The sequence below is a fragment of the Bos javanicus genome, chromosome 2, assembly GCF_032452875.1.
Source record: "Bos javanicus breed banteng chromosome 2, ARS-OSU_banteng_1.0, whole genome shotgun sequence".
NCBI classification, from domain to species: Eukaryota; Metazoa; Chordata; class Mammalia; order Artiodactyla; family Bovidae; genus Bos; species Bos javanicus.
This window is the reverse complement of record NC_083869.1, coordinates 93512570-93530924: the sequence shown is the minus strand read 5'-3', so window position 1 is coordinate 93530924 and position 18355 is coordinate 93512570. Positions and strand designations below refer to the sequence as shown.

The window sequence follows — 18355 nt, the reverse complement described above, 5'->3', positions numbered from 1 at the left end:
TAAAGATAAGGCAGCAGGTCAGAACATGAAATGTTAAAGAGGTTAACAATGAAATGGCAGAATAGTTCTTTTCCCCCAGTAAATGAAACGAGACAGCCACATACCTGATACATACATGGCAAATAAGCCAATGCCTCTTTCTCTGAAGTCCTTAAAAATAAAGTCAAGGAATACACAAAAAACTTTTCATTTTCAGGATTTTTTCTAAATGGAATATTAGCTTTATTTGACACTTGGCAAAAGACAAAAAGAATTTCAGGTATCAAGAATGGAAAAAAATTTGTAGACCATGTCTCTCACAGAACAGACCAAACGAACCACTGAATAAGTAGCCTAGTTTTCAAGTACGATCACAAACACAGCAGATTTACCTTCTGATTCTATTACCAATACTAATCTCAAAGTCCCTTTTGCAAAAATGTTCCTCGTGTGAACATTTCTTTAATAAACTCTCACCCAGTAAGAGGATGAGAACATCAAAGGATCTTCTGGACTAGGATTCTACCAAGATCACCTTTGAAGTACAGTTCTTTTGGTAAAGATACTAGAGAGAGCTAAATAGTGATGATGCTATTATATAAATTCCCTTCATTTGCTTTTCAACCCAGCCTGTGGCAGTTGGAAAGTTGGCTAAATGTGCCATCATACTTGTGATACTGACCAAATTGCTCAGGAAGGAAGGCTTGGACCAGCAAACACAGGAATTCAGCACTGTTCTCTTATGTGGCAAGTCAGGAGAAATGACCAGGAAATGAATGCTGGGGCCTTTGGAATGACAGAGGGTCACATCTGAGAGACCATCCTATGTTGGGCCTTCCTGTGGAACTGCTGACCACACGCTCCCTTGGCGGTGAGAGTTAAGACTTCACAGGAAGTTAATGATAACAAGGAAGTAAGGAAGATTTAACTGTCAGAAAACAGGCAGAGCAGTGCTGTTAAGAGGGTACAGAGCTCACGAAATAGCAAGGCTTAACAAAAGCGAGAGGACGGTTTCTCAGAACAGGAAACCAATAAACAGTTTGTTTTCTTCAAAGGAGACAGAATCAGACAAAAGCAGGAAGTGCTGTCCTTCCTTCATCCTGCCAGGTTTTTAATGGAAAGTCAAGTGGGTGCATCATTCAAAATAAGGGAGAAGAGACTGAAATGATACCACCTTTGCTTTTTTTCTGAAAGAGAAACACAAAGATGCATCATGTCGCACGCTCTTCATTCTGTGCTTTCGAAGAGTCCAATTCCACACTCTGAATATTTCCCACTGAAAGAGCCCCATGCATGCCACACGTGACTGCTTTATAAACTTCCTGCAGAGTTCCTGCTATTTAGCATTCAAGACAGGTATTTGGGCTGGAAAAATAATATTATTCCATATTTTTCCAAAACAAAGATTCTGGGTCCCCATTACTTAAGTAAGCCTCAAAGGCGCTTGCTTTGCTGTGGTTACATATTCCACATATTTGGATAGTTAGAAGTCATATAATTTTTAAAAAGACTATTTGCCAGGGGATTCCAAGAGAATGGATACTAACCACAGGCCCTCCAAATTTTGTGTAACACGGAAAAGGATGAGAACACAGAATTTATTTTCACTCATTATCTCATAGTTGCACAATAAAGTTAATATGCTCCCTGGTGGGCTTGGGCTACGATATCATTTTCTGGAATAGAAATCCAATTTCACGAAATTATATTAAATAAGAGTGAAAGAATGTGTACAGGCTGCCTGGCTTGTAAATTTGGTTGGTTATACAAGTTTTGTCTGTAATTCAGTATTTTGCACCAGAGTACATTTTAAAACAATGAAGAAGAAAACAATGTTCAAAGTAGTTGTTAGTCCCAGGTAAGCCTGCCCAAATCTATTTACCCCATAATACCTATATAGTACTGTGTTTACAATACTACAGAAGTGGCAATGTACTAGAAGAAATAAACATCGCTAACACACTGAGTATTGTGTGTATCTTTCAGCTCCCTTTAGTCCAAAAATTCTATTATTCCATTTGCTAACTTCTAGATATAAGTGTGTTTGACTAAATTTGACTAATGTGTTTGACTAAACTAAAAATGTTTTCAGAGTTCCAAACTGGACTAAGATCAACATCCTTTTCCCCCTTATTGGGACGGGGAGAGTAGGGGTTTGAGGGATGGGGAGAGCTTCTAGGAAGAAGGAATTAGTGCATTTGGGAATTCTAATGGACATATGGGAAAAGGGTATAAAGAACTGTTCAATTGGGAATGAGGGGACTCATTAGGGCTTGAGTTTCTAGTTGGAATTCTGCTGTTGGGTTCTTCTTCATGCCTATGGACTGCCTGAGATATTTCTCTTTACATTCAGGATTTTAGTCCTCCCAGGACCATAGCTCATCAGAATACAGAGTCAAAAGTTCCTTCCTTGTTCTCCTATCCCTTAAACAAGTATATAGTCCTACTGAGGTTTTTGTTTTGTTTTGTTTTGAGTTTTTATCACCAGCAACCAAAAATTGAACAAGAAGTATAAGGGCTTCCTGCTATATATCCATGCTGCCTCCTTTGGCCTGTCTGACTCTTTGTGACCCTGTGGGCTGGGGTCTGCCAGGTTCCTCTGTCCAGGAGATTTTCCAGGCAAGAATATCAGAGTGGATTGCCATTTACTCCTCCAGCAGATATTCCTGATCCAGGGATTGAACCAGTCTCCTGTATTGCAGGCAGACTCTTTACCACTTGAGCTATCAGGGAAGCCCCTTTTTATATTGTTCCCTTTCACTTTGACCCTTGTAGAAAAAAGATCAAGGTCTTTGGATAAATAAAAGATGGAAGAAAAAAATCTATCTGGATTTAGATTTTAAAAAGTCTGCTGCTGCTGCTAAGTTGCTTCAGTCATGTCCGACTCTCTGCGACCCCATAGATGGCAGCCCACCAGGTTCCCCAGTCCCTGGGATTCTCCAGGCAAAAACACTGGAGTGGGTTGCCATTTCCTTCTCCAATGCATGAAAGTGAAAAATGAAAGTGAAGTCGCTCAATCATGTCCAACTCCTAGCGACCCCATGGACTGCAGCCCACCAGACTCCTCCATCCATGGGATTTCCCAGGCAAGACTTCAAATTTTGACAGCATATCTCTTTAGGAACTGTAAGGCACTTCAGTGAGATGAGGCAGAAACTCAAGATTCTGCCTTCCAAAGTGGCTGGGTCAACTATCAGAAAGGAGATGGTAAGTGCATCTACCCTTCCCTATTTTATCATGGATCTTCTCAAAGCATACAATAGGATACAAGGAAAAACGGGTAAGATGATGGGAAAGAGAAGGAAGATCAAAAAGAAATTCTATGGTACAGGAACATAGAAAGAAGAGGTGCCTTTGGCTAGTACTAAGGAGGGTTAATATATGAGCATTGGTTCAGGAAGGCTGTCTATTCAAACTTGTATTTAAACACATGTAACAGAATATTCGGAGAAGGCAATGGCAACCTACTCCAGTACTCTTGCCTGGAAAATCCCATGGGCGGAGGAGCCTGGTAGGCTGCAGTCCATGGGGTCGCTAAGAGTCAGACACGACTGAGTGACTTCACTTTCATTTTTCACTTTCATGCACTGCAGGAGGAAATGGCAACCCACTCCAGTGGTTTTGCCTGGAGAATCCCAGGGACGGGGGAGCCTGGTGGGCTGCCGTCTATGGGGTCGCATAGGGTCGGACACGACTGAAGCAACTTAGTAGCAGCAGCAGCAGCAACACAATATTAGACCCAGAGTAGGTGTCTTAGACATTGTCTAGTCTTATCATCTTACCAATGGGAGAACTGTTTCTAGAGCATCTTTGACAGATGGTGAGGCAGGTTCTGTTTCAGTATGCTAAATAATCTATTTCCTTCTTGGACAGCTCTAACAGCTAGAAAGCGCTTGTAATGTTATCACTTCCAGCCATTTATTTTGGAACAGGCTCACATAGGGCAGGAAATTAGTCTTAATTATTATTTTTTTATCCCCAGAACCTCCAAATTAGTGCACAATGCATGCTCAACAATTTGTTTTTTGGATTAATAGGTAAGTAAATTAATGGACATAAACTATCTGAAGCAACAGGTTAAAATTTACTTTCTAATCTGTATAATAATTCTTTATATATGTGATAGCAATTATCAGTACTAAATTTTTTTTTTCAAGTTAACTATACTTAGTTCTTAGTTCAGTCGCTCAGTCATGTCTCACTCTTTGCAACCCCATGAATCGCAGCACACCAGGCCTCCCTGTCCTTCACCAACTCCTGGAGTTCACTCAGACTCACAACCATGGAGTCAGTGATGCCATCCAGCCATCTCATCCTCTGTCGTCCCCTTCTCCTCCTGCCCCCAATCCCTCCCAGCATCACAGTCTTTTCCAATGAGTCAACTCTTCACATGAGGTGGCCAAAGTACTGGAGTTTCAGCTTTAGCATCATTCCTTCCAAAGAAATCCCAGGGCTGATCTCCTTCAGAATGGACTGGTTGGATCTCCTTGCAGTCCAAGGGACTCTCAAGAGTCTTCTCCAACACCACAGTTCAAAAGCATCAATTCTTTGGCGTTCACCCTTCTTCACAGGCCAACTCTCACATCCATACATGACCACAGGAAAAACCATAGCCTTACTCAATTTTGTCAACTAACACTCACTGTTCTGATGATCTAACTCAAGGAAAACCTATCATATTACCCATATGTGCCTTTGCCATTTCTTACATAGATTCAAAGAAAATAAAAATTAAAAGATAATTAAAATTCCTTTTTCTCATATCTATTCTTCTTTACTATTAGTCATAAAAATCCTCTGAATTTTCTAAATCATCCTTAAATATTTCAACAATAAATATTATGTGTCAGTAGTAAAAAAAAAAAAAAAAACGAGAAAATGAAAATCTGGCATAATGCACTGACAATCTGGGTGCATCTCCTTCCAGATATTTTATAAAGATTCTTAATGTTATTGTCATACTGTATATATCACTTCATGCCCAACTTTTTACTTAATATATCCTGTACATTCTCTCATATTCTTATTAATTCTTCACAGAGATGATTTAAGTACTTATTATATTTCATTGGAAAGCTATCCAGTTATTTATTTAACCAATACCTCCTGGTCGTACTGTGCTCAATATATCACTGCAATAAATAGGACTGGAGAAAAAAAATCAATGTAGAAGAATTTTTCCCACATCTTTGATGATTAGTTTAGGACAAATTACTAAAATTGTAGTTACTAGGTCAAAGGATACACGTTTTTAATAAGACTTGAAGTTCTCTTTCTTGAGACGTCTTTCCCAGGCTTCAAGATGAAGTTAATTCCCTTGTAAGGTATTACTGTAGCACTCTGCAACTTGCTTTCATAATCTTCATCACCATTTAAAATATTTGGTTATATTTTAATTTCCCTTTGGACTGCAAACTGCACTGAGGTAGGAGCATGAACATTTCTGCTGATGGTGTTTTGCATGGGGCCTAGGCCATAGCATATACTCGATGTGCATTTTATTAAGTTGAATATTGTTAAATTGCTTCCTTGAAGTGTGTTTTCATATTCATATATTTGAAGCACTGTTTGCATTTACCCATCTCACTGCATCATCTTTCTAAAACAGTGATACTCCAAATGGGGCAAAACTCTCTGTGTGATTCACTCTTTTTTTTTCCTCCAACAAATTAAGCCTATGACTTAGAACTCATTTCTCAGCTATTATGAATTCAGTAAGTGTATGATGTGCTTTGCTGAAAACTCAGTATGACTGTGATCTGAACATTACCAGCTCTCGGGGTAGGAAAGTTCCTTCTTGGCGGGCTATGACCAGCGATGCAGTCTCTCCCTGCTTAGTGCTCCTCAGCATGGCCACAAGCTCTTCCTGAGTTCGTCCAGTGACATCTCTGCCATTGACCTAATGCAGACAAGCATATAAGCAGCCAAGTTACAACACTGCCAGCCTGTCCGCCCTAGATGGTTTTTGAAAGCATGCAGCAAATGGGCTCTCATGATCAAGGAAATTCTGGGAAGCTGAAAACTGAGTATGCGAGTCCAAACCAATCTTGTTTATGATACTAGCAATATGCCAGCCATCATTACTATGGCACTGGACAGTCTCAGACACTCAGTAATTGGCATCGGCAGTTTTTCCCTAAGACATCACATTCTTAGAGAAGACAAATCAAACTGACAGATACCAGAGAATCATTCCTCAAGTAGGGAGTAAGCTGATTTCAAATGCTTAACTGGTACCGTTCTCCACTGAATATAAACAGGAGAAATGGATTTTTATCACATGGTCAATTCTTGCAGACATGAGTTTTTGTTATAATTCTACAGTGTTCTCTATGTTAGAAAGTTATGGTAACTAGGTTACCATACATTATTGGAGATTCTAATTTGGGGCTACATTAATCATTTGAACCATTTTCTTTCATGATCTAGAACTATAACAAAGCTCTGGTGTTGCTTCCATGCCATGGGCAAGTTAAACCGAACCAGTTTCCATGAAGATGATTTCTTGAAAGGTAAATTGACAATATATGTAGACAAGAAGATAATACTATTAAACAAAAGTAAATGGAAAAAAGAAAGCCTCTTCCTTTGAGTATCCCAAATACTTCTCCATATGCATAGACTGAACTAACACCGACTGGCCCATTCTTAGAGAAGTTTAAAGAAACTATTACAAGCACTTGAGTGCAACTTTGCAATTCTTAGCTCTAACTGAATATATGATGAACTGATGGATATGACTCAAATCCCCCAGGAACTCTAAGAGGTGGAAGTAAGAAAGAGGAGGTAGGAAAAACTTTTCAATATTTGACTCCATATCACTGCCCTTATTGAGGACTTACAAAGTTAGCTATTGATTAACCAGTTTTCTAATTCAAGTCCTTATCTTGTCTACAAGTACACTTTTCAATATAATTAATTTAAAATTTAATAAATTTCATTTACTTAAACACAAAGAAATATTTTATTGAAGATATTCATTCTAATTCTTACCTCCAAAATTCTGTCCCCTGATTGCAGGCGGCCATCTTTTATCGCTGCTCCCTTTGGTAAAATGTTTTTTACAAAAATGGGACCCGGACCATGTATGGAAGAATCTCTGGTAACCACAGTGAAACCAAGTCCTTCAGGCCCTAATGTATAAGACCAAGAAAATGCATGATCACCTTCAGCTGGAGAAATATTATATTCAGTCTTATAAGTTAAACCAACCTAATTTAGACTAACATAGAAAAAGTGAAATACTGACATTCTATCAAATATCTTAAATATGTTTGAGTTTCTAGTTTTAAATACAGATTACAGTTCTTGACAGGCCATGATTATATTACCATGAATTTAGGGCCAGGGTAGATGTGTAACACTTGCTTTTGTAACACTTGTAACACTTGTAACACTTGCTTTTATTAAGGTCTTACAAGAAATGCCACATGTTATCCATACACCTGGGGGACTGACTTCTTAATAAACCGTAACCTGACTTCACACTTTCCTGAGAAGCAAGAGGCCATCTGACATGTTGGCTTTCAATCAACTAGCCAGCCCATGGCTGTCTCCCCACCTGCATCTCCATTTCTGTGTACTTCATCACATCGCCACACCACTGGTTCCTGCTACTCCTGTTCTGTTCTCTTACACGGCCAATCTCTTTTGAGTTTTGTTTTTTGACCCTGTGTGAATGCTTAGATTTTTAACTCTGTGACATGCTTAGATTTTTCTTTACCCTAAAGAATCCTTACTTCAGTCCTACTGCTTCTTCACTCTTCCACTACCAATGACCTATCTGTGACCATATCAGTCATTTTTCCTATCCTGATCTTTCCCCTTCTCTAGCTTTGACACTTCTCACCAACCATTTTCTTGAAATTAACTCCCCTCTTGGTTTTCATATACTCATTACTTGGTTTTCTTTATACTTTCTATTTTTCTACATCTCTGATCACAACACGTCTGTCACTCTTTCTCTTACCCACTGATGTCCTGTGTAAGCACAGATGTTCCCCAAGGATCTGGAACAACTTGTCCTCTAGACTCTGCCTTGCCTGGCTCCTGTCTCCAAACACCATCTCTCTACAGATGACACCGACATCTATTTGTTTGGCTCTAATCTCTCTGGTGTCAGTTTCCAGGCTATCACCAGCACTTTAAACTTCACTGCAAACTTCCTTCTCCATCCCAGATCCTGGCCTTTTACACTTAAAATTCTAACTTCTTGTAATGGCATCCCCATCGTGCAAGCCACCTTGGCTGAAAACCAACAATAACTGTAATTCCTTTCTCTTTCTATCTACACCCACTCAGTGATTTAGGCATAAATATTACACTGGGCACCCTTTACTGATCCCTTGTTATCTGTTCTCTCCTTTAGTATATCTTTTTTCTGTCAGATTAATCTTCTTAAAACACAGCTCTGGGATGTAATATCCTTTATTTTTGCATCCAAAGCTTTCTGATGGATTTTTAAGGTCATGTTCCATGTCTAACTTTTCTATCCTCAGAGCACTCAACCCCATGCCTTATACATAGCTGCATAATTTGTATGAAAAGTACAAGTGATGCATTTACATAAAAAGCCTAATTGTGTATCCTAGTCAATACATTTTCTTCCCAGTATAAAATTCTTATAGGAGGACAAAATTTTGACTAGAGGATCTTTCAGAATAATCTCTATATCCTGATTAAATGCATATGTTACATGCTTTAAATATATGTTAATATGTATTCAAAAACTACCTTGGGATCATTATATTTTCTATTAATTCCAACAGGAATCCATAAAATATTGGTTTCTTTTGAATGAAGTCCTAAAAATCCCAGTGGATTGCAGAAGGTTCAGTGGGTGAAGGGACTATGAGGAGGAGTCACAAAATAAAAGCACAGAAATACATAAATGTGTATGTGTGCATGTATAATACTGTATAAATATGTATGAACACACACGATCTAGTCATTGATCTGGGCTTGAAACGGATAAAAAACTTTTAAAAAGATGAAAAAATAAAACGTTATATATGCTTTTGAAATTAAAAATATTTGAAACATTATTTGCATTGTTGAATTTGTGAAATCACTAATTACTCCGTATTTGCTGAGGAATAATTTTTGCTGGTATAAAACTATCTTAGAGAACCAGAAACAAAAATACGGGCTTTTCAGACTTGGACTAAAGGATGCTTCAAAAATCACTGAGTGAGTGAGTGAAAGTTGCTGAGTTGTGTCTGACTCTTTGTGACCCTACCGGAGTAGGTAGCCTTTCCGTTCTCCAGGGAATCTTCCCAACCCAGGGATCGAACCCAGGTCTCCTGCATTGCAGGAGGATTCTTTACCAGCTGAGCCACCAGGGAAGCCCAAGAATAGTGGAGTGGGTAGCCTATCCCTTCTCTAGCGGATCTTCCTGACCCAGGAATTGAACCGGGGACTCCTGCACTGCAGGTGAATTCTTTACCAACTGAGCTATCAGGGAAGCCTAATCTCACTCAAAACAGAGACGACTGAATTTCAGTGCCTATTTAGTCTAAGTTGTGATACAGTATCACTCTCCTCCTATCAAGTCTGTAATGGTTTTATTTCCCAGCATGTCTTTATCACTTTCTTGTTTCAAATAATCTATACTCTCCAGAAAAAAAAAAAAAAAGAATAAGGAAATACTACAATTTCAAGAAATTTAAGTTACTGCAGTATACACTTCAATTTATTCTTTGATTCAATTAAATGAAAGAATTAACAAAATTAGCCTTAATGTATTTCTCTTAACCAATTTTACATGTTACAATAATAGAATGCTATTAAGCATAATTTAATAATTACCTTTCTTTAGGTCAATCTTAATTTTCTTTGCATTCTTCTTGCTGCCAAACCCCATGAGTGGGGAGAGTGAGGGAGAGGATGGTTTTCTACCTAGTCTTGGTACTCGGGGGCTCCTGCTCTGTTGCAGAGAAGTTGATGCATCTTCTTCAGGACTGCTTGTTCCTGTGAGATTTATTGTCTTTATTCCTGATTTTCCATGGACAGGAGGTGGCTCCTTTGTTCTCAACACGTGATCATTGTTGCCAAAAATGCTTAGAGGTCCAATGACTGCTTTTTCATACTGTTCCCGGTTCTGAGGTGGAAGCACGCGGAGGAGCACACTTGGAGATTTCATTGCCTGACGGAAGAGGTCCTGAGCCCTTGAAAGACAGTGAATGTATAGTGATCCTATGTCCCAGCATGCTGTCTAAAGCACCCAGAGTCACAGCTATGGGAGCAGCCCAGGAGCATACGCACAGGAGGCACTCTCACTGTTACTACCAATATGACTTTGCTAACTAAGTGCTAGTTACCACGCATGCCCTGCTTATGAGGCGCCACTGCACTGGGCTATATGTGCATTAGCAACCTGCATGATGCTCTCTTTCAGTTTTTTTTTAAACAACGATGTTAGGTAGGTATGCTGCTGCTACTGCTGCTAAGTCGTGTCAGTCGTGTCCGACTCTGTGTGACCCCATAGACGGCAGCCCACCAGGCTCCCCTGTCCCTGGGATTCTCCAGTCAAGAACACTAGAGTGGGTTGCCATTTCCTTCTCCAGTTAGGTAGGTATACTTAGGTCTTATTTTGCAAAATTAAGAAACTGAGGCTCAGAGAGATTAACTGGTCTAATGACCCACAGCTTTTAAGCATTTCTAAATCCGAAATTCTATCCAGAAGTGTTTATTGAACTCAACATAAAAGAAAGCTCTAATTTTAAATGGAAAGAAAAAAAATCTTTGATAGTGGTCATCAGATTAATATTTGGTTTCCTTTTAGGACTTTATTCTGTAGGACAGGTCTTTTCTAACGTGGGTTGTGTTCAAGAAGCTCAATTTTGACACAGACAGTTCTCCATGGTGACATTTAGTAGGTATGTTGATTGTGCCAAATATCACAGTGGACTGTCAACGCAAAATGCATACTTTCTGTTATTTATTTCACTAAAGAGTACCTGCATTTTTTACTTTCTTTGTTTTAGTACTTTGTGCTTTTCTTCAAATTTCCTACTACTTTTTCTTTCCTTCTTCCTATGCCTCCTTATACCTTATGACCAGGTAAAACAACAATCTTTCCCAGCTTTCTTATCAATGAGATGAAGGGCAATAGGGAATCTGGCTCAGTTGGGAGGCAGGAACTTTTTTGTTCCATTTCTCTTTCCTATTTCTTGAAACTCAGAAGTGATGGAGGGAACTCAAGCAATTACCTTGTGACCATGAGATAGCTTAAAGATAGTAGCCACATAAGAAGGATGGCCAAGCAGAAAGACGGAAGATGCCTAATTCACTGATGATGGTGAGCCCTCCAAACTAAGTCTAGACTTCCACCTCCACACTTACTTGTCCTTAAAAAAGGTAAATTTTGTTTAAGATACCTTTAGTTCAGGTCTTTGTTACTAGCAGCCACACCAAATAAAAATTAATCACAATTCCAACTGCTATCTAAGCTCCTCCTCACCTTATTAATGAAGAGCTTACATTGCTAGTGGAGAAGGGAGAAGACTTCATACAGACAGCCCAACTCCTCCGGTAGATTTTTGACTAGGATTCAATTCCTAGTCCATATCGAAATTTTATAAGCCTTGATTTCCACCTCAGTAATACAGGGAGTAATGTCTGCCTTGCATTACTATTAAGTCTTGGTAAAAAGCACAGTGACATATAAAAATAATATCATTATTGATAATAATTATAATTTTGCCTATTCGTTATTTTAAGAAATAGTCTCTAGAGGCTTCATTTTTTCCTACACTGAAGCAGCTAGTGCCCACTGCCACTCCGTCCACAACTACTCACCCTTTCTACCCAACATAATATTGGCAACTAATGGTCACAGAGAAGGCAGAGTTGTTTTTGTTTGAAACAGTAGAGTTCGATGATTATTACTAAAGAGTATTAGTAATTAGTCCCTTATTCCATTGCAATGCCAATATACATTTTAAAAAGCATATGTACACTGCTGCATAGTCTAATTCTTAGGTATAAAGACCTATTCCTATAACATTTCACATGCAGAGAAATAATTTCTTGAGGGAGAGTATTTTACATTTTTTTTTCATTTGTTTCTATTATTCGGTGAGTCCTCATAAACATCTCTCACAGATATTTAGTTTAAGGAAGACTGCTGACACCAAGGAAGTTAATTAATAAGCCGAACTAACAGTCTGTGAAAAGAGTCATTAAATACCAGTCTAACTGACCCGTATCCCAAGAAAAACAAGCCGGTCTATCGATGTCACAGAAAAGACAGCTAGGCAGAAGGCTTGCTTCGTTCTATACTTTGTCTTTCTCCTGGCTGTCAGGGACTTGTGCAGGCCACTCCTGAGTATGCTTAAACACAGGATGCATTTGAAAATGGATGTTCTGGAGTCAAAGGAAACTAACCAGAAATTATACCTACAGTTTTGATCATAATGAGTACAGTAATGATTATAATAAGCATTTTAGGAAGCAATAAAGTAAAAAAAAGAAAAAAAATGCTTACTGAGCAAAGGTTTTGTCTACGAGGTCCACGTTGTTGATTTTTACAATACATTCATTTTCGTGAAACAGTCCCTCCCGTTTGGACCTGCTGTTTTCTTCAATGCCACGAATGAAGAGTCCTAGAATCCTGAATGCAACATTTAGATTGAAGAGAATGACTGAATAATAATATGCAAGTTGTTTCTCCACTTGCAACTGTTCAGAAGTGAGTACTAACTCCTCCTTATGAAAGAAATTATGCTTTACATCCAGGCAACTGTTTGCTATTTAAATCTTTAGTAAAACACAAAACAAAATCAGAAAAACACACCTACCCTCACAACTCACTAAAAGAAGAAACTACCCCCTAAGACAAATATACATAAACACCAACCCAGAGCACATTGATCAACAGATCCATTCCTCATGCTTTTACTAAACTTAGAAAAGGCTAGTGTCGCTTAGTGGAGTTGAGGACACACGGGATTCGTGGTTTAGAGAGGGCATCACAGAAGGGCTGACTGTAATAAGTAAGTTTGAGTTGGTGTCGAGGGAGCACTTGACATTTGATAACAGGAGAGGATTAGGTTTCACAATAGTCTTTTTGCAATCTTCCTACCTCTTTTAATTATATGCATTTTGAGAAGAAAACATTTAGCACAGACCACATTACTCAATTTAGAAAAAAGTTTGGTCCCATATGTTCGAGTCACTGAATTAAGTGTGTATTGAGTGTTCTCTACTCACTTTGGATGGAGGGATATGAAACAGGGCTATAGGACCAGGACGACAGCTCAGTACTGGCCTGGAGTGCAGGGGAAATTAAAAAAAAACAAAAAACAAAAAAATCTGGAGTTATCAATAGGCCGAGTCTTCATAGAAGAATTTGGGAGGAAAGTAGGATATAAACTGGATCAGGAGAATGAATGGGATTTGGATCAGAGGAGACAGAGAACACATGGAGATGGGGTGACCGGGTGTGTCTGTGTAAGTGAAGCAGGATGGGAGCTCATGCTGGATGGGGAGGCCAGTGCCACGTGGAGGGGCCTTGAATGCTAGCTGATGGACTTATCTTATGAGGCTGGAGTAGTCCACACTTCTGAGACAGTGGCCAGATGAAAGCAGGAGTTTGGATAGAGTTGTCTAAAATTTCAACCAAGAAGAATCTGCATTCAGAGAGGATATCCCATGCCTATTGGTGCCTCACAGCTGTGACTTAAAATAGGAGGAAGGAAAAGGGAGTTGGAGAAAAAGAACAGGAGAAAAGAAAACTACAGCAATAACAAGAAAGAATTTTGTGTGTATATGTGTGTACCTGGATGCACCTATTACATACTGGTAGTATTTGAACTGATTTTGATATTTGGCAAAACTAATACAATTATGTAAAGTTTAAAAATAAAATAAAATAAAAAAAAATCCCTGTATTAAAAAAAAAAAAGAAAAGAAAACTAAAAGAAACCAAACTTGTGTATATTTTAGCCATTTCTCATGTGAGGGATTTCCCTGTTCCTTGTGGCATGTAAGGGTCCCAGGTTTCTCAGGACAAGACAGATAACATCTTCCATGAGGAGTCTGCTAGATATAGCAAACCCCCAGCCTCTTCTTCCCTCATCCTCTTGTTTACCTAGTCATACTCTTCCATACAGGTGTCTTACGTGCTATTACGTATTCCCTTTGCATTAAGTCAAATCTAAATAAAACATGAGCACATTTTATGTGTGAATAGTCAGGTCCGCCATGGAAAAAGAGGAGTCTTTAATGAAAATGGAGGAGGAAACCATCTTCCTGTTTGGAGTTGCCAAAGGGTGGGGCCTCTGCCTTCAGGAATTCAGTTCATCTGATGAGCCTGAATCATCTCAAGAAGGCCAGAGGAGAGGCAAATGCAGGGCTGTTTAGATTTCTACTGCAAAACAGTTAAATGAACACTGTGGGCTGATACATGAGAGAGCAAATAGTCACGCCATCTCCTACTGAGGGGAAGGCTCTGGGTCACAAGCCAAGCGTGTACTGGCGCTTCATTTCCGAATTCTAGTAGGTTAGTGAGCTAGTCATATTCTGTGTGGAGGAGAATAGGGGACAACACTACTATGTGATAAAGAATATGAGATTTAAATTAATATTTGTAAGGTACTAATCCCACCTTAATCTCATAACATAATATTAAGAATTGAACTATTTGACATGTCAAAAAAAAAAAGGGGGGGGGGGAGAAAGAAATAGAACAAAATAGTGTTTCTCTCCTAAATTAAACAACTCTCTAATAGTTCACATTCTGGATTTTTGTTATGGTGGATTCACAATAACACGATCCATTAGGAGGCTCACATGTGGTTATAAACTAGTTTATGTAAGCGATATTTTTTTAACAAGCATTCAAGTCTTCCTTTAATTTAATTCAGTACATCATCAGTCATGTAATGTTGCTCCCTAGGATTTAATTTCACATTTTGGGAGATGAATTAATTCTTTCAGGCCACTGGGTTGCAATTTAGCTGGCATATTACAGCTGGAGTATGCTATGTGAACCTCACTCATCTAAATAACCTAACTTTCCATGAAAAATTTATTGACAGAATAAGCCCAACTGTAAAACCCATGTGTCAGAGGTAATTTTGGTAAAATGTAAAACTGGCTGATTTTATTAGTTTGGTCCCTGGCAAAGAACCACTCCTGCCTTCTTTATTTGATGGAAGGGGTGGATTCCCTCCAGTTTGATTTCATCCAGACCAGTATGAAAAGGCACAGAAGAGAGGCTCTCTTTTTCCTCTTTGTCCCTGATGGGTGGGCTGTGGGGCGCTATCTCCTTTGGGACCAAGGCCCTTTGAGACTTCAAAATTAACACTGCGGAAGAGTTACAGGCTGAAATGAACAAACTAATTTGCATTAAGGACCACTGATAAGGAGGTTGAAGTCCACAGCCCAGCAGAATGAGAGGTGTAACAATTGCTTCTTATGCTTCTAATGATCATGTAGGCACAAACCCGCCCACTGCTTGCCTCCTCCTTTCTCCCCACAGTATCACACCGCCTTGATCGCTCACCAGCTGAGACTTTTTACCTGAGCATATCTTCTCCTCACATTATAAGTCCCTCTTCATCCATTCCTTCTTTCTTCTGTTTCATATTTAGCTCTTTTTACTGTGAAGCAGGTATACTATGCTATCTTTATGTACTGACAATTAGATTTCATGCTTTAAATTCTAAAATAAAACTATATATATATATTTCTTTTTTTAATGAAATCAAGTTGCTTTTTACTTGCAGGGACTCTCGGTGTTTTTTCTTTTACATTTTTTTGTTTTTATTGCGCAAGCCAATTTTTCTCCATTTAAGCAGCATTCTGTATCCCAATGAATCCAACGAGGCCTTGTCTAGTATAACAGTCAGTGTGTTATACTCAGGGTGTTCTAACTTTGATTAGGGATCTTATTCTAAAACAGGTGTGGCTCTATTTTTGTAAAAGAAAAAAAATAAAAAAGAAATTAAAGGCAAAGCCAATTACAGTAGTCTTAGTAAATAATTAAATGTAAATTCTAATTTAAAATAATGACATAAACCAATAAATGGAAGGAAATTAAGAACTAAGTTACCACTATGACCTTAACTCCCCCCACCCTCTGTGCTCACACAGGGTGACCATATGGCATGATGAAGTCAGACACTTGTCTGACACGCTCTATATGCAGTTGCTTCTAGACACATGGGTTGAGTTAAGTGTGCTGTTTCAGCCTGTACTCATTACTTCTTAACTTTTATTGGCTCATGTCTCCACTTCCATATTATTTTTTTATGTTTTTTAATTAAATTTCCTTTCTGTAATACTGGTGGATAGCAAAAAAAAAAAAATATATATATATATATATATATACAATCATTTCACAAAGTTACTGAAAAGTTGACCATGAACTTATAAAAGTTCATTTCTGCACCAGGCTGTTCTGTTTTAGACAAAACAGTAATAATCCTAATAATTTACACATTCATAGATTGTATGTTTTACAAGGAGTATTAATATTTTTAATGCCATTTAATCCCCACAATCTTGATGTGAAGTAAGTATTCACAAGAGGCAAGTTTAGGGGACTTGCCCAAGGTTATTCAAAAGAGAACACTGAGATCCAAATCCAATTGTTTCAAGTCCAAGTCCAATATTCTTCTTCCTGTTCTACAAGGCTTATGCTAGAAATCAGAACCAGGAAGGAGCAGGGAGCAAATCAATACACTGTAGTGAGTTTTCCTTATTTGAAGTGAGAGAAGGTGATTTCTAGTCTAGAGGGTCAACTTGTTTTCTGAACGACTGAAATTGAAGTAGGGTGACTGTCATGTTATATATTTCTTCATGGTTTGAAAATTGGGATGATCTTGTGTTCTATTCCGGCCTCATTAAGCTAAAGGGCCTAGTAATTTAGCCACGCTGGTATTTCACAAAGCTCTATCAGTACACTTCTGCCAAAAGCCATTAGAATTTCTTGTGACAACTGGGTAAATACTTGCTCTGTCTATCAAAAACAACCTCAGCTTGTCCTGTGCCATAACCCATAACATTTATAAACACGCTTATTAACACATACAGGAAATGAGATAATAAGAGCCACTAGCTTTTCAGTTCATTTCTTTTTAGGGGACATTCATTCCAGCAAGAGCTTGGCATCAGATGTTATTTGCTAAAAAAGGTGATGACTTTGCAATTACAGGTAGCAGATGGCTACCTGCTGAAAATGATGCCAACCAAAATATCATGACTAAATCTGCTCATGCCACTATATGGCAGACCAAATTGAATAAATATTCAGAACCAGTAAATTAGTACATATAACCTTTGGGGAAAGTTTTGTTCTAGAAAGAACAATGGAGTGAGGACAAGTCAGGAGATTTTGGATTTTGTATGACCTTGAGGAAAATCAACTGACTTTTCTGGTCTTCGAACACTTAAACTAAAATCAGGTGCTTTGCCTTTTTAATGATACATTTAAGAAAATAAATTTAACAAAATAATTTAAATAATGTCAAACAGGGAGAAACTGATTTTCTTCAAGTTTTTGACAGCCTTTGTCAGTGTCAATCTAGTCCTCAAGGTAGCCATCCTCTTGAAAACTAATATAATATCTAATACTAGCTTCATAAGGTTGTTAAAATGGTACTAACGTTAACTCTCAGGCACACATTTTAATTCTCCTCAGTAAAACAAGTTTTACATCCAGTTATCGAGGAGTGAGTGATAGTCATTCAGTCGTGTCCGACTCTGTGACCCCATGGACTGTAGTCTGCCAGGCTCCTCTGTCCATGGAATTCTTCAGGCAAGAATAATGGAGTGGGTTGCCATTTCCTTCTCCGTACATCCAGTTAAGTAGACATGAATTTCAAGAAATGGTGACACAATAATATTACCACTTACTAGCATGAATTTATAAATTTGTCTTTAAAATTTCAAAAGGATGTATCAAATTATTTTTGATTGATTACATTATATTTTGGAACAAAATAAACAGAATAAAGGCATTTTGCTACTTAGCTAATCAGAATATATTGAATTTCTGATATATACTTAGAATATTAAAATATTTATTATTAGAAGTTCCATAAACATGAAGAAGATCAAGAAATACCAATTTGGAATTATTATATTTCTTTTAAGTGCATTTTTGAACATTAAAAATTCAGTTGCTGTATTTATCTAACCACATGTTAAAGTCTTTCCACGATTTCTGTTTATATGTGTTACTGATAAGAATACTTTAAGAAAGTACTTCTTACTTAATTGTAAATACAGAAAATATGATTTCTTTTCCATTGTATCCTAGAAGTAAGTGATATTATTTTGTTTCTAACAAATAAGTGGCCAATAGAAGCATGTACTGAGGTGTCCATCTAAATAACAGAGACATACACTTAATCCTCTTCTAAAAAAT

General features: G+C 38.1%; 1 protein-coding gene across 2 annotated transcripts in view; it reads right to left on the bottom strand.

Annotated features, from left to right (window-relative positions):
• Positions 1-18355, bottom strand: part of PARD3B (par-3 family cell polarity regulator beta) — a 1151446-nt gene that overhangs the window by 502523 nt on the left and 630568 nt on the right. For both annotated transcript variants that reach the window (XM_061382241.1, XM_061382248.1), the window contains exons 7-10: positions 12467-12592; positions 9787-10145; positions 6973-7112; positions 5750-5878 (exon numbers count right to left, since the gene is read on the bottom strand). In XM_061382241.1, the coding sequence (XP_061238225.1) occupies positions 5750-5878; positions 6973-7112; positions 9787-10145; positions 12467-12592 (754 nt within the window). The remainder of the gene's footprint in view (positions 1-5749; positions 5879-6972; positions 7113-9786; positions 10146-12466; positions 12593-18355) is intronic.